The 16,987-nt window shown below is 42.8% G+C and overlaps 1 protein-coding gene across 22 annotated transcripts in view; it reads left to right on the top strand.

Annotated features, from left to right (window-relative positions):
- KALRN (kalirin RhoGEF kinase) overlaps positions 1-16,987 on the top strand; it is a 672,007-nt gene that overhangs the window by 577,758 nt on the left and 77,262 nt on the right. For all 22 annotated transcript variants that reach the window (XM_046002920.1, XM_046002921.1, XM_046002922.1 and 19 more), the window contains one exon: positions 15,413-15,696. In XM_046002920.1, the coding sequence (XP_045858876.1) occupies positions 15,413-15,696 (284 nt within the window). The remainder of the gene's footprint in view (positions 1-15,412; positions 15,697-16,987) is intronic.

Below are 16,987 nucleotides of genomic sequence, written 5' to 3' on the forward strand. Positions count from 1 at the left end.
TAGTGTTCGACAGTATTGGAAATTTTAAAAACTCATATTAGTTTATTATCTGACCCCACTGCCGCCCCAATTAGAACATCAACTTGACTTTGTCTCCTTCACTGCTATCACCCAACATCGGGAGTGGCACCTGGCACAGAGATAACACTCAGGAAGCATCTGCTGAATAAAGGAATAATAACACAATATCTTCAAGTATAAAGGCTATATGAATTGAGCCAGGACCTAGCAGTTAAGTAATTAAAGGGTCATCATAATGGGGCCAGGTCTAGGCTGTCTTCTAGGAAAGAAGCACTCTCATGGAAATGGTCTAATTGTGTATCTTTCCTGAAAAGGATGTCTCCAGGGGTATCTGTGGTGCTGGGTGACACCCCATCGCAATCATTGCTGATCATGAAGCTGGGGGGTTCCTGCTGTAGGAAAGAGGAGATGGCCCTGTCACCCCGAGCAGGCATGGCAAAGTAGCAGCCCTTGGGCCTTTGGTCCCAATGTGTAGTATTTGGCAGAGTATTTGGCAGCAGAGTGGCAGCCAATAAGAGTGGCTTATTTTTTAAAATATGAACATACATGTCTTTAGCTGACTTATACTCTCCATTTGGCCATGCATCCCTCTTCTGACTATCCATGTCCAAAGCCTTCTCATGTTGACCTTCTCTTGAAGACATCAGAACTTTGACCCCTGCCCTAGGTGAATAAGTACACTGTTCCCTACAAGTCCACTGAGTACTCTGGATGTTTTTCCTGATTAAAGGGAAGTTAAAATACTACTGGTAAATCTCAGGAACTAGCTCATGCCTAGAGGCTAGGGTGTCAGCTTATCTTACCCACATCAAAGACACTGTGCTGGGGCGCCTGGGTGGCTCAGTGGGTTAAGCCACTGCCTTCAGCTCAGGTCATGATCTCAGGGTCCTGGGATCGAGTCCCGCATCGGGCTCTCTGCTCAGCAGGGGCCTGCTTCCCTCTCTCTCTCTGCCTGACTCTCTATCTACTTGTGATCTCTCTCTATCAAATAAATAAATAAATAAATAAATAAATAAATAAATAAATAAAAAAGACACTGTGCTGACCAAAGGGAAATTCTGGTTCCCAATTATGCAAGTGAGGTATGTGGTATAATTAGGAGGTGACCTTTCTAGGGTTCCATAGTATCATCTGGACTCAGCCTCTCTATCCTGCTCATCATGCACTCAGGGTTTATTATTTGCTACAACAGTTATGTAGCCCATTTCAGTGTTTTCTAGAGTAGAGCCCAGCATCGAAGCTTCTAAGGTTCTCACTGATCTACTCTCATAGCACCTACTTGTCATTTCTCCCATCTTTAATGCTCTCAAACTTGACTTGAGAGTTAGGAAATGCCTTGGCATCTACCAGGATCTTGGAGTCATGACCTCTCTGTATTTATTAACAAAATACTGTAGGTAACTAACATAGCTGGCCAGCATTTTATGGCTCCCCCAAACCCACAGCACCATTTTCAGGGACAATTTCAAGATCTATAGAAAGGACTCATAGGTTGAATACAACCTGACCCCCAATTAGCTTTAGGAATCCCCATTTAGGAGTGTGAATTTCATGTGGACCCTTAAAGTTGACTGATAATTGTGTGCCCACAAAGCCAAAGTCAACTTTAAAGGGCAAGTAAAGCGCAACTTGTACAGTTTTAACAATCTAGTTCTAGTCTTTTGCAAAGCCACCATTTTCATTATACATTGTTAAATTTGTTTTCAGTGGAGTAGAAAATTATTCTCCCCTCATACTCGTGACCAGGAGATTATTTCATGAATAGAATTGGGTACTGTCTGTAGGAATTGTGTTCAAACATCACTCACGGTTGATTTGTATCAGAATTTTAAAATATCCGCACTGAGCAAATATGCAATTTAACTTGATGGATTAGAGTATTGTGCCAGGGACAGATACCACCTTAACCGAGGGATCAAACTTAACGTCACTAGAATTGGATCAAATCAATAGTATGTGTCTCCTCGCATGCTACATCATTTTCAGGGGTATTCTGGCCAAAAACACACTGAATCTAATCATAAGGCAACGTCCAGCAAACCCAGACTGAGAGATGTTTTACAAAATAACTGCTCTACGCTGGTAAAGATATCCAAGTCATGAAAGACATGACCTTTCTCTGTGAAGGACATCATTTGAACAATGGGCAACATTTGAAGAGAGCAGCAATGTTAAATTCCTGAACTTGCTGAACCACGTACTGTGGTTATGTAAGAGAACACCCATGTTTGTAGGAAACATATGCTGAAGTATTTGGGAATCAAGAGCAATCTTCTTTCTAACTTCTCAGACGGTCCAGAAAAGGGGAGAGCAGGTAAGAGAAAAGAAAAAGCAAGCGGTAAACTGTTAGCCTTTGGGAAATCTGGGTGAAGGGTGTATAAGAGTTCTTTGGACTAATACTTGCAACTTTTCTCTAACCTGGAAATTATGTCAGAATAAGAAGTTTGCAAGAAATGCAGCCATGGGATCATATCATGAATCTCACTCCCAGGGAGGCCAGGCAGTGACTTTTCCTGGTCATATGCACCCCTGAGCTTAGAGTCTGGGCTCTGGGTCCAAGAAGGTGGGCCCAGGAGGCGGGGCACGAGGGCATTGCCGCACAAAGAGCAGGGCAGAGCCACGTAGAATGAGACGTTACTCTTGGTCGTGCAGCTGGGACGGAACTCAGCTTGTTAGTTGTTTGTTTTTTTTTTTTAAGATTTTATTTATTTATTTGACAGACAGAAATCACAAGTAGGCAGGGAGACAGTCAGAGAGAGAGGAGGAAGCAGGCTCTCCGCAGAGCAGAGAGCCCGATGCGGGGCTCGATCCCAGAACCCTGGGATCATGACCTGAGCCGAAAGCAGAGGCTTTAACCCACTGAGCCACCCAGGCGCCCCAGTTAGTTGTTTTTTTCTAAGCAAGTAGCAAGGACCCAGAGGAGGACTCACTTGGCACAGGTGCTTGGGGCAGACAGGGCCAGGTTAAGCCTGTGGGGTCTCAAACTATGTTAAGTCCAGGATACTCTGTTCCCTAATACTCTTCCCTCCTCCCAGTCCCTCCCAAACGCACGCAGTGTAGTTTTCCCAAAAAAGGACACTGAAAACGCAGTCGTTAGCTACCAGCCCCTCGTTTCTTCTTCCAGGTATGCAATTTCCCCTCTTCTTCCCTCGGGTTCCCTAGGAGACTTTCCACTGCAACAGTTTTAGTTAAGTAGCGCTTAATTACAGTCTTAAACTTTCCAGAGTCACCCTGCTTAACTCTTTCCCTGCACCTCTGTAATTAAGCCTGGCAGGGCCATCTTTGGTTTAGGTTACTGGTGAAGGGCTTTGTAAGTTGAATCCGGGACAGGCTTCCCACTGACTATTGGGTCGACCCTGGGTGATGGCACTGAACTTGAAAATAACTGGACTGTAATTTAGCTCCTCCTTTAGTGTTCATGAGAGGTTTTGAGTTTGAGCGGTAACCCTGCTGTCAGGAGACCATCCTCAGGAACATGATTCACCTTTTGTATTCTAGACCAAGGGGGAACAATCGCCAGGATCTATGCTAACCACGCTGCTTTCCACAACACGTTATTAGACCCCTGTAAATGGTCTGTGTTCCCCCTCAGAGAAGCGTCATCTGCCCGACAGGTTAATTCGCCTAGTAAAGATTCCAAGAAGTCTTGCTGTAAAGAAACGATTAACTTTGTTTGACCCCTCTGAATGGCCTGGGCAACACAGACCTTCTTACAGAACAGGAAACACTAGCCCATGTTCGTAGTCACCTTGCTAAGTTTAAGAGATGGAATCCCTCACCAACACTGGCTTTTTCTTAGAGGTCTCTGAGCTAAAAATGCTGAGGCGCCAATAATTTATCATTCTTCATCCCTAGCTATTCGTCTCTGCCATTGAATGGGCTTCTCTATCCCCAAAGAGTTCGTGCTGCAGGTGCAAAGATGGAGGACATCGCTGTCCTCCAGGACCGTCCTTAGAGTTAGGCAGGTGAAGGCATGTAAACAAACATTGTCAGTGCCAAATGAGTGGCTCAAGGGGTATTCTCACAGAAAAAGGAGAACACGCTGGGCTTAGTCATCCAAGAAGTGCTAGGTGGGCTTTCAACAAGCACAGGGGCTGCAAGGTGACACGAGCAATGGGGAACACCACGTAAATGGACTAAATGAACCATTAGACTGAGGTGGGGGGTTCATGTAAAATAGTCATCTTCAAACTTGCGCATACATCAAAATTACTTGGAGGGCTTGTTGAAACACAGAGTGCTGGGCTACCCCCATAGGTTCTGATTCGGGATCTCCAGAACGGGACCCAGGAATTTGCATTTCTTAACAAGTTCCCAGATGATGCTTCCAGTGTTGGTCTGGGGACAGTTTGGGAAACTGATTGTCAAAGAATAGAAGCTCATAGAGCTGGAAAGGTGGGCAGTTCTGACCATGGAGTAGTTTAAATAGCAGACTGACAAGATAGTTTTGATTGATCAGGTGACTTGTACAGACCACTCTAATTGTTCTGGTAGCAGAGAGATGTCAAATGGATAGGAGGAAGAGATTAGATGCAGAGAAGCCGGCTGGAGGCTGTTACGTAGTTAAAGCAAGTAGATTTAAAAGATCTGAATTAAGTCAGCGACTATAGGAATAGAAAAAAAAATATCCACGCAGATGTCTTTGTGAATGAAGAATCTGCTTGCAGGAGATTAAATGTGAAAGGCAGCTTTGGTCATCCTCTGAGAGAATCTTCAATTACATTCAGTAATTTGTATCATGTTAGTTTGAGCTTTGGGAATATTACTAGGGTTGAACTTGTTTATATTCTCACAGTCTGAAAAGTGCAAAGTGTTACTATTTAAGTGAATAGGTTAAACTGTTTTGTGGAGCTCATTTAACGTGCTTGAAAGGTTATTTGAAGGTCCAAGAGAAAATCTGGGTGTAGATTCATCCTGGGCTGGGCAGCAGACCTTTTTCATCAGAGAAATTTGTTTTACCTGTCAGATATGGAGCTTAGGAGGGCTGAAAGTGAGGCAGTAAGGAGATGGCTACCCCAAGCTTGGGGCTGGGCAGATACCCTGGGTCATGATTTGATGACCTCCTTGAGCTCAAGATATCTTTACCGATGAACGCCGATCTCAGATGACCTCAGTTCCTGCTGATCTGCTGATTCTTGTTGCCCTATCATAAGTAGAAACCTCATCTCAAATTAAAGTCTGTATTTAAGTTTTATATGAATGTAGCAATATCCTTTTTCAGTCTAGATTTGTCAAGTTTCACCATGCTCTCTTGTTGGTTATGTTTTGAGCAGTTCAGAAGCCCTTTAGGAGAATTTTCTACACTATACTGTAGAAGAAATGTGCATTCCCTCTGCAGAGTGGTGGACAAGTCTGAGAGAATGAAATGGGTATATAAATGGAAATAATATCTAAAATGTTTACTCTTGGAAGAGCAGATCTGCTTTCACTGATTGTCGATCTGATATGTCAAGTTTCAGAATCCACCCCTGAAATATAGAGAGAATTTTTAGTCCTTGTCAGTGTGACAACATGTCACAGCACGGCCTTGCGTGCTTGGAACATGCCTATCTGGACGGGAGGAAGGTACTGACTCATTGCCCTTTAAGGCTCTCCTCCCTCTGTTCCGGCTCAGAGAGAATATTACATGGGGGAAACTGAAGCCAGGGAGACTATGAAGACAAGCAGTTGGAAACAGCCATTTTACCCTCTGTTTCCCAAGGTGTCCTGATGGAAGTCCGGGGGTGGGGGGCACCGAAGGAGCTGGGAGTAGTTGAGTGGGGTCTGGGCTGAATTAGAGTAGAATTTGCAAGAGTTTATCTAGATTGAAGCCCAAGGTACTGACTTCTCACCCCTGTGGGAATTGTTTAGTCTGTTGGAGTAGACCCTGGTATTAAGGGCTTGTGTCCCCAAGCGCTCTGAAGATGAAAAGAATTCCTGCCCTATGTGGATGCCACTGGATTTGGAATCCCTGTGGCTCAGATCTCTGTACATCCTACCAGGTAGGATCAGCACTGTAGGAGGAGATGGGGATGAGAGAGTGGAAAGGAACTATCATCTGTCTATTGAGCTCAAACAATGTGCTGTTTAGGCTCAGAGTGATCCTTCATTTTGTACCCTATTTAATGGGAAAAAGCAGACACAAATTTCCAAATCCCTAGGGATTTAGATATAAAAAAAAAAATAAGTTATAAAACACATGAAGTCTAAGTAAAGTGGTGAGATAAAGAAGGGTGGGTTGGCAAAAGATTCATCAGAGAAGACATTCCTGAACTAAGTATAAAAGCAGGATAGTGAGCAGGAGGCAGGGGTGTGGACTACGTATTTGAGACTTGAGTGTTGGTGAAGAGATCTTGAGCCAAGTGGTGTTTGCCAAGGTTAGTCTAAAGTTGTGGTAGGGGCGAATTGTTTTTTTTGTTTGTTTGTTTTTAAAGATTTTATTTATTTATTTGACAGAGAGAGAGAGATCACAAGTAGGCAGAGAGGCAGGCAGAGAGAGGAAGGGAAGCAGGCTCCCTGCTGAGCAGAGAGCCCGATGCGGGACTTGATCCCAGGACCCTGAGATCATGACCTGAGCCAAAGGCAGCGGCTTAACCCACTGAGCCAGCCAGGTGCCCCGGTAGGGGCGAATTGTAAGGGCACCACGTTTCCTAGTGTTAAGAAACAATGTTTCGGGGCGCCTGGGTGGCTCAGTGGGTTAAAGCCGCTGCCTTCGGCTCAGGTCATGATCCCAATTCCTGGGATTGAGCCCCGCATCGGGCTCTCTGCTTGATGGGGAGCCTGCTTCTCTTCCTCTCTCTCTCTGCCTGCCTCTGCCTACTTGTGATCTCTGTCTGTCAAGTAAATAAATAAAATCTTAAAAAAAAAAAAAAAAAAGAAAAGAAAAGAAACAATGTTTCTGGACCAAGCTGCTTATCTTCCTTTCCCCTCTCCTGTTGCTGTGACTGTAGCAGCTTTCTTCATCCTCTGGCACCAGGTGGTCTAGACACCGGAATGGCCAACCAAATGGTCTGGTGGGAAGCCAGCCATTCCAGGAACTGGTGATGCACAGCCTTGGGACCTCAGCTAAACACACAACCAGGAGATTGGCTTTCATTAGCGTTCCAGTAAAAGACCTGTCAGAGTCATTATCTTGTGCCATGAGAGATATATTAATGCTTACTGTAGGTTTTTTTTCCTGTCCCTGCTTACAAACAATTGGATTTACGTGTTTATTACCCAAAGAATTTGTATCCTTGACATTCCCATCATCCCTTTCTCTAGTGGTGCAATTTCCAGTGTGAGAAAAAATATATATATGATACCTTTATAATGTTTGTATTAAGTAAATATTTATAGAAAGCTGAAGAAAACACGAGTATTTGGCTCTCTAATCTCTGCAGACAGATGTATTGAAATGCATTTGCCTTATATAGCTCAAGCCCCAGAAGGCAGTAAGAATGAGTTTATAATTATTCTAGTATCATTGGAACTAAAGCCAGACAAAAGAACAGGAGGTTAAAGGACTCTTCTGTAAATATCTAGCAGATTTTAGAAGTCTTTGTGTTTTCTTCTGATTTCAGCCATTGGAGTCAAAGCTTCCAAATAGAGTGATATAAGTACATTTATAGAGCCATTGGCCATCTAGATAAAACAGGTATGATTAATACAGAGCAACTAGATTCTGTATCTTTTAGCAATTACATAAAATACAGTATTTAAAAGACAGCCTTTAGGGTGTGGTTGAATACCATCACTGAACTCCAGAAGAATGGACTGAGAATGAGATTTTTGTTCTTGAGTTGTGTTCCTTAAGCCAGTATAGAAAACAGGTGGCTAGCTTAGTGAGGTATGCATCAAGGGTACTCACAATCCACGGAAAGCTTGGGTGACCTTACACATGCATATGCTCTCTGTGGTCCCAGCCTTGCCCTTTCAAGGACATTGTTCCTCGTCTTTGGGGATGGTAGCCCCCCCAAAACTAATAGAACTCTCTTCTCTTTTTGTCTGAGAGTTATAATCCTTTATTTTCAGCTTGCATTGAGGTCAGTGAGAAGAAGCCTGGTGAATCAGTATTTTGTGATTAGAGAAATAGTGGGTGGCCATACTGGGGAAGCAGCCAAAGGCTTTTGACATTTCCTACATGTGCATTCTGTGATGACTTGTGCTTGCTTGCTTGCTTGCTTGCTTTCTTTTTTTTAAGATTTTATTTATTTATTTATTTGACAGAGAGAGAGAGTAGGCAGAGAGGCAGGCAGAGAGAGGGGTGGAAGCAGGCTCCCTGCTGAGCAGAGAGTCCTATGTGGGGCTCGATCCCAAGACCCTGAGATCATGACCTGAGCCGAAGGCAGAGGCTTAACCCACTGAGTCACCCAGGCACCCCCTGTATTCCGCTTTCAGAATAGGTTTGCAAATTTTACAACAGGCTATTAAGGGTAAAAGCTTTTTTTTTTTTTCCCTAGGTGTAATGTAAAAGTGAAATAAATATGAGTTGAAAATTTTCAAAAAGGTAATAGAATTTATAAATGGGCTGTATAAGATATGGCAAATTTCTAGTATATTGAGTTACTACCCATTTGCACACATTTATCTTCTTATTTTGGTAGCTAATGAAAGCCTAGCCAAGTATAGAAGGACAGGGTTTGACCTAGACAATGGACTTGTTGGGACGTGTTCAGTGCACGTATTCTCATGAGCTTTGTTCCACTTTTCCTCTTCACATCAAGCAGACAGCTTTCCTCTCCGGTACTGCTTGGAAACATGCTACTGTGATGAAAATACCTGAGATCATGGAGTGCTTGCCCCAAGGCTGAAGCCGATAACACTGGCATGTTTATTCTAAACCCATGATGGTATTTGAGACCCTAATCAAAGCAGTTGTTCAGTTGCCTGGTCATAAAACCCATCTGCAGCTCCCATTCTGAGACACCCTATAGATAAGGAGGCACGTGTCGTTTCCAGGGAACTGCCTATGGTGCTTCCACTTCCAAATAACGGGAGAGAGAGACAACCATGGCCAAGGAGCCCTAGGATTTGGCCACCTTATTCTTGGACAAGATTTCAGGCAGTGGTCGTAAAAGTGGTTCCCTAAAATGAGAAGGGAAAATTACCCGGAATGGCAGCTGGTAGCATTTTTTCGTCGCTTTTAGGAGACATGACTCTTTGAAGCTAAAAATGGCCTTCAATCATTTATTCTAGGCTTTAGAAGGACATAAGATAGGATGAAAAAAAAAAAAAACAAAATAAACTCAAAGTCATGGAATTAAGGGAGCTTTTTATGGTTTTATTGATTTTTTATTTAACTTAACATCTTGTTTCTATGGGTCTAAAGTGTTCTAAGCACTTTAAAAATATTAACTCCTTAATCCTAATAGCAATCCTATAGGGTAGACACTAATATTATCTTTCATTACTGATAGAGGAAACTGAGATACAGTGAGATTAGGTAAGTGGACCAGAGTCACACAGCTGGCCAGGGGTGGAGCCGGGCTTTGAGTGTATCTTGTCTAATCCGTCTGAGTGCTGTCCAGCTGGTTAGTGACGTAGCTGGTCCAGAAGCCAGCTCATCCCTTTGTTGCAATCCACTGACGAGGCACCAGTGGGTTGTTCTGAGGTCATTTAAGCAAGGCAGGCCCATTATGCCGGGAGAATTTCCCTTTTAATCAACATCAATGAAATATCATGAAGGGATGGGTGTTGAGGTCAAGAACTCTCTAATCATTGACTAAGCTTTGGAATGTGTTGTGTGGCCAAGCAGCCTGTCTTCTCAGCTATTAAGGAGGAAATCAGGTGGGTTAGAGAGGTGGCTTGGGAACTGAAGAAAGTAGGGATAAAAATAGTGTGTGAGTCTGCTGATGGATAAGCCCTGGTTGTCTGTTGGTTTATTTATTTACACTTTCTTGGTTTCATTAGTATCTTTATACTCCCATGACCAACCAGGTAAGCTGTGCCACTCAGAGCCTATGAAGTTGGACCTTCAACCTCAGAGATTCCCATAACAAATTTCCTATTTTCCCAGTTTGTGGCTGAGATGCCAATTACAGAGCGCATTTCTTACTGATCCAGAGGCACTGGTTTTTACCTTTTTGTTTCTTCTTCTTGAGACATTCTGCTTTAATTTCAATTTATTTCCTTTAAGTATGTGCTTTTGGTTAGGAAGGAGACATGTACTTTTTCCAGTGGAAAATTATATGCTGATGTACATAATTAAGCATCAAAGAGAATGCAGGAAGATAAGAATTTTTTCTTTTTTTTAATCAAAATATAACCAACATAACATTATAATAGTTTGAAGTATACTGTATAATGATTCAGTACTTGTATGTATTGTGAAATGATCACCACAATAAGTCTGCTTAGCACCCATCACCACACACAGTTAAAAGTTTTTCTTTCCCGTGATGAGAACTTGTAAGGTTTACTCTCTTAGCAACTTTCAATATATAGTACAGCAATATTCACAGTAGTCATCACATGGTACATTACATCCCTGTGACATTACACCCCAGTTATTTTATAACTGGAAGTTTGTATCTTTGGACTTCCATCACTCATTTTGCCCAACCTCCTCGCCCAACTTTGGCAACCACCAAACTGTTCTCTGTATCTATGAGTTTGTGGGGGTTTTTTCTCCCTAGATTCCACATATAAGTAAGTTCATACATTCTTTATCTTTCTTTGTCTGACTTAATGTGTTTAGCATAATGCCCTCAGGGTCCATCCAGGTCGTCACAAATAACACGATTCCCTTCTTTTTTGTGACTAAATAATATTCCTGTGTACACAGGTACCACATTTCCATATCCATTCCTTGAGTCACCTCTGTCTTGGGCATTATAAATAATGCTGAAATTAATGCAGGGTCCATGTATCTTTTCAAGTGTTTTCATTTCTTTCAGATAAAAACCCAGAAGTGAAATTGCTAGGTCATAGGGAGGTTCTGCTTTTAATTTTTTGAGGAATTTTCATACTGTTTTCCATAGTATCTACACCAGTTTGCATTCCCACCAGTGGTGCACAAGGGTTTCCTTTTCTCCACATCCTCACCAACATTCGTTATCTCTTATCTTTTAGAGAATAGCCATTGTAACAGATGTGAGATATCTCACTGTGGTTTTGATTTGCATTTCCCTGATGATTCGTGATGTTGAGCATCTTTTCTGTATGTCTTCTTTGGGAAAAGGTCTATTCAGATCTTCTGCCTGTTTTCTTAATCAGGTTATTTGGTGTTGAGTTGTATGAGTTCTTTATATATGTTGGGTATTAACCCCTTACCAGATAAATGATTTGCCAGTTTTTTTCCATCTGGTAGATTGCTTTTTCATTTCATTGATGATTGGAAGAGATGAGAAGTTGTGTACACAGTTGATGAGAGTAACTCAGAGTGCAATCCGGCAGTAATTGGTGAAGGTGGTGAGGTGTTGTCTATAAAGCCCAGCACGTCCACCTTGAGATACGTGCTCTGAATGCTTTAGTGTTTAGAGCAGTGTGTATTCTCCTCAGTGTGTGATCTGCACGTTGTAAAGGTTTGCCAGCCATTTGTTTCCAGTCCACAGGGAGATACAGGTACAAGAAGTGAGAATAAGCATTTAGAAGCTTTTATAGCAATATGATACTTCTACTGTATCTAAGAGTGTCGCTTTGTATTTTATAAAAGTTTTGATCTGAAACAGATTGAGAATAAGAAAAATGGGTCCTTGACTTCCTGACCACAGGTAGTTTAGGAAACCCTGCCCTAGAGGAATTCTCACAAATAGAGACCTGTCAGGACTACTTCAGATAAGTGTGTGTGTCTGTGTGTCTGTGTGTCTGTGTGTCTGTGTATAACAACCTAAATATCCATCCTTAGGAAAATGTGTTACAAACACAATGATACATCCTATGAAAGAATATCATTCAATAATTAAAATGAGTGAACAAGGTCTACATGACTGAACATGGATAAATCTTATATTTGAAATGTTAAATACACTAGCAGTTTGAGGCTCCTTTTACAATAATCATAGAAACTAAAGCAATACATAAAATAAATGCAGATGTAGGAATAAGATTAATATATGTGCCATGGATGGGGTGCCTGGGTGTCTCAGTCAGTTAAGCATCTGCCTTCAGTTCAGGTAGTGATCTCAGGGTTCTGGGATCGAACCCCATGTCAGGCTCCATGCTCACCAGGGAGTCTGATTCTCCCTCTCCCTCTGTCCCTTCCCCTAGCTTGTGTTCTCCCTCTCTGCTCGCTCTCTCCCAAATGAATAAAATCTTTAAATAAATAGTTGTGTGTGTACATATATACATATGTATACATATACATGTATGTATACATACATAGACATATATGTATATATGTACATACATATACATATATGTATACATACATATACATATGTGTATATATGTACGCACACACGCACACACGCACAGTGGAGTGAGATCTGGTTTTAAGTCTTGCTTCTCTGCTGTTCATCAATTATGAGCCTTGGTTTCCTGAAACACTAATCTTCTATTTCCTATGACAAGTATCATAATAAATAGCAACTACCTCAGCTTGGAAAACTTTGATAGCAGTCTTATTGTTGCAGTTGTTACAAATCAGTCACTTAACTTTGCCTGGAAAGGTACTAGAATAAAACCTTGAACAGCTAATTGCAGTCATCTTCCAAAGATGGGATGAGCATAGCATGCCAATTATTCTTTTTTTTTTAAAGATTTTTTATTTTTATTTATTTGACAGAGAGAGAGCACAAGTAGGCAGAGAAGCAGGCAGAGAGAGAGGAGGAAGCAGGCTCCCTGCAGAGCAGAGAGCCCGACGCGGGGCTCGATCTCAGGACCCTGAGATCATGACCTGAGCCAAAGGCAGCGGCTTAATCCACTGAGCCACCCAGGCGCCCCAGCGTGCCAATTATTCTTTAAAGCAGCAATAAAGTACAAATTTTCTAAACAAAATAGTGCCACATTCTTTAAAAACATGCATTCAAAGTAATTTAGTAAATTTCTCAGCTCAAGAAAAAAAGATTTAACTATGTGAGGTGATGAATGTTAACTTACTGCGGTAATCATTTCACGATGTATCAAATATCAAATCATTATGTTGTACACCTTGAACTAATACAGTGTTATATGTCAATTATATCAAAACTGGAAAATAGAAACAAAAAGAGACAAACAAAAAACACCAAAGTGATTTAAAAACGGTCCTGTCTCCATTTGGGACCCTAATTAGATGAATTATGGATTGCTTCCAACACTCGAATTCTCTTTTATGTGGGCTGTGATTAAATGGTTGATTTGATTCCAACAAATACGATTCCAGTAGATAAACTTTAAACATGCTTGATTTTTCATTTGTACTTTGTGATGTGTACTCTTGCCATTCATTTATACAGAATGACCCACAGCAGAACCGCATGACCACAGGGAATGACAGTCAGTCAAGACTCACATTTGTGAATCTCAAAGTTAGGCTATGCTTTGTGATGGAGCAGAGAATTTGGACAGTCACCTGCCCTGCCTAGGAAGCAGGCACAGTTAATACCCTCGGACCTCCAGTTCTGCTGACACCGTACATGCTGGTTATGTTTTGAAGGCTTGGTTTTACAGAGCCATGTGGTATCCCAGGGATCTGGTGAATTAAAAGCTTCTGCAGCTTATCAGCAGAAAGAGAAGAGAAAGGCCCTGGTTCCACTGCCAGTGCAGGGAGATGCTGATCACCCAGGCTTCTAGAACAGGAGTCTGACCCACACCAAACACTTCAGCAATAATGTCAACATACCCAGGACCACAGCCAGCAAGGAATTCCCTGAGATAAGATTACAGTGTTGTCCTAAAGAGATGCCAGCCAAGTCAGTGGATCCCCAAATGTTCCCTGAGCAGAACAACCCTGTAAATTGTCCTTTATACCAGGGGACTTGAGGACCTCAGTGTTGGGGCTTCTAGATGCAGACATTGAGGTATTGTTTTCCAAAGTACACATAAAACTCTAGCAACGTCAAAGTCAGTCCCCATAAGGTCAAGAGCCTAAGCTCGGGGCCCTCAAGATCCACCACTTACAAAAGCTGGAGACAGCTCTTCATTGGCAAAAGTATTTATCTACCTTCCTTGGGGGTTTTGTTTCTTCTCTACTGGCTGTGTCTGGGCCAGAGGGCCTCTAAAGCCAGCTTTGTCCTCCAGGCCAGGTCTAGGGATGAAGTCATTACAGGAAAAGGTGATTCAGTCTTTGAGAGGAATAGGTATGAAAAACCACTGCAGTAATTGATTTTAATTCCTAGTCATATGTTTGGTTTAAATATCAGTGTTCAAACCAGTGCTGGGACAGCGGGCCCATGAGGGGTCAAGGCAGAGCTGGTCAGGGATTCTTCTAAGACCACTTTGGTAATGAGAAGCAGCAGACACAGAGAAGTAACTCACCTTCAGTTTGTCATCCAGACCCTTTGTGCTTTAGAATGCCTCACATTCATTCCTCTGTACCCCTGTGTGCTGCCCTAGTGTGGCCTTCTGGTTCTGACCCCACCTTCCCAGGGCTATGCTGTATATTGTGACCAGATTAATTAACAACAACAACAACAACAAAAAAAAAACAAAAAAAAACACCTTTTTATTGTGTCATTTCCCAGGTAGTCCCACAATAAAAGTCAGACACTTCTAGTTTATTATTAAATGTCCTCACCCATCTTTCTATCCAGTTTCTCTTTCTCCATCAAACCTTTGTTTCATGCAGAGGATCTCCTTATGGGCTGGTCTTAACTTATTTTTCAATATTCATGCTTTGGTTCCTGCTGTCTCTCCCTTTTGGAATTCCTTCTCCCCTTCTCTTCTACTCAGACACATCTCTTCCATTAAACCCTTTCAACCCAGTTCCCGCCTACACTGATCTGACCTCTCTCTGAACTCTGCTAGCTTATCACCTAGAGTCCACACCAGCCTTATGGCAATTAATCACATTCTACTATGTGAATTTGGCTTTGCTTTGCATGCTCTGTCTTGCTCTTTTGTTCTTTTCTCTTTTTCTTTGAGAGAGTGTGTGTGTGTGTGTGTGTGTGTGTGTGTTTTGTCTGTAGATAGATAAGAGGTGTTTGAAAATAAAACCTAGGTCTTAAATGTCTTTAAAATACACTACCTAATAGATGGCCCATAACATGGTTATTGGTTGGTAATTCTTGCTTAGGATCTTGATTTTTTTTTTCTATGAGGGTAGGAGTCCTTATCTTCTGTTCACTCCAATATCCACAGCTCCCAGAGCAGTGCCTTGCACATTAAAAATTCAGTGAGGGTCAGCTGTTAACCTCTAGAGAGGGCTGCCTTGACCACGGTCTGCAGCGGGCCTTGACATTCTGCCTTGTGTCCCAGCTTTCTGAGTGATGGACCCGTCTTACTCCCAGCCGCAACCCCCGCCCCCCAACTGCTTCTGACAAGGCTGTGTCTGTCTTTTCTTTCTCCTCAGATGCATACTCTCATTCCTCAAGTGAAAACGGAGGCAAGTCTGAGTCAGTGGCCAACCTCCAGTCTCAGCCCTCCCTGAACTCCATCCACAGCTCCCCCGGGCCCAAGCGTTCCACCAACACCCTTAAGAAGTGGCTGACCAGTCCTGTGCGCCGGCTCAACAGCGGGAAAGCAGATGGAAACATCAAGAAGCAGAAAAAAGTACGAGATGGCCGGAAGAGCTTCGACCTGGGCTCTCCCAAGCCTGGGGATGAGACGACACCTCAGGGAGACAGTGCCGATGAGGTACGTACACGTGGCCCTGGAGCCTCCATCAGAGGGGCCTCCTTCCCCAGGTTCTGTAAACCTCCCCATCTCAAGTTCCCAGTGGATTGTTTTCTTGAGCCCAAGCAATCTGAGTTTTTGTACCAACAAGATCTTGCCAGGCTGACACGTGACCATTTTGGAGACTGACTAGCACCTAGAATTTCCAGCAGATAGACAACATTTTGACAGATTTGGAGATAGGGGCCTGGGCCCGAGGGGAGCCATTTGGTCACCTAATCCCCTGCTTTTACTAAAGACTACATCAAAACCTGCTAGTTGAGAATAAGAATGAAAGAAGGTCAACCATTTCCCTTGGAAGGAGAAGGCTGTGAGGGGAGAGGATAACTGTTTTCAGTTGTCTCGAGCAGTGCCACATGTCAAAGGGAATAGACAACTCCAGGTGCTCCAGAGGGGAGAATTACGACTAACAGACAGAGGTTTGCAGAAGGCCAGGTTGCAGCCCAAAAAGGGTCTTGAATGGAAGTCAACCAGTGATGAGCAAGCGGTCATGAAAATAGACACCCGGGCTAGAAGGGGCAGGGACGCCGTATGACCTCACATAGCAGTTGGAGAGGTCCCTGTATTAGCCGAGAGGTCAGATTGGGTGACCTCCGAAGTCCCTTTCAAAGCCAAGATTCTATAATCAAAATACAGTGGGTGGAGGAGCCTGGGGGCTCAGTGGGTGAAGCCTCTGCCTTCCGCTCAGGTCATGATCTCAGGGTCCTGGGATCGAGCCCCACATCAGGCTCTCTGCTCAGCAGGGAGCCTGCTTCCCTCTCTCTCTGCCTGCTTGTGACCTCTCTGTCAAATAAGTAAAATCTTTAAAATAAATAAATAAATAAAATACAGTGGGTATGTTCTAGTTGGGGGAATGAGAGCGGCTTTTTTTCTAGCCAACTAACCTGCTCTAATTGCTGATGGGGCTAAGCAATTTTTCCTGCTGTGTAACCAGACTCTGTTTGTAATTTTAGGCTATTTGCCATTTCTCCCTCTGAGGATGACAGGGGAGCCTGGTGATACTCAGATTGTGGCTTAATAGTCCTTCAAAGGCTTAAAAAGTTAGGCTCTCTCTGACCACTCTCAGCTTTTTCTTTTTCCTGATTAACAAGGTCGATGTTTGTCATGTGTGTGTGTGTTTTCCCCCATTTTAACCTCACTGTCCTTTAAGATGAAGGTGCACCCATTCCACAGAAGAGGACAGTGAGGCTGAAAAAATAAGGATTTGTTGAGGAAGGAGGGTATCTTATATGTTGCTTTTTTAAAAACCTCT

The sequence above is a fragment of the Meles meles genome, chromosome 4, assembly GCF_922984935.1.
Source record: "Meles meles chromosome 4, mMelMel3.1 paternal haplotype, whole genome shotgun sequence".
Taxonomy (NCBI): Eukaryota; Metazoa; Chordata; class Mammalia; order Carnivora; family Mustelidae; genus Meles; species Meles meles.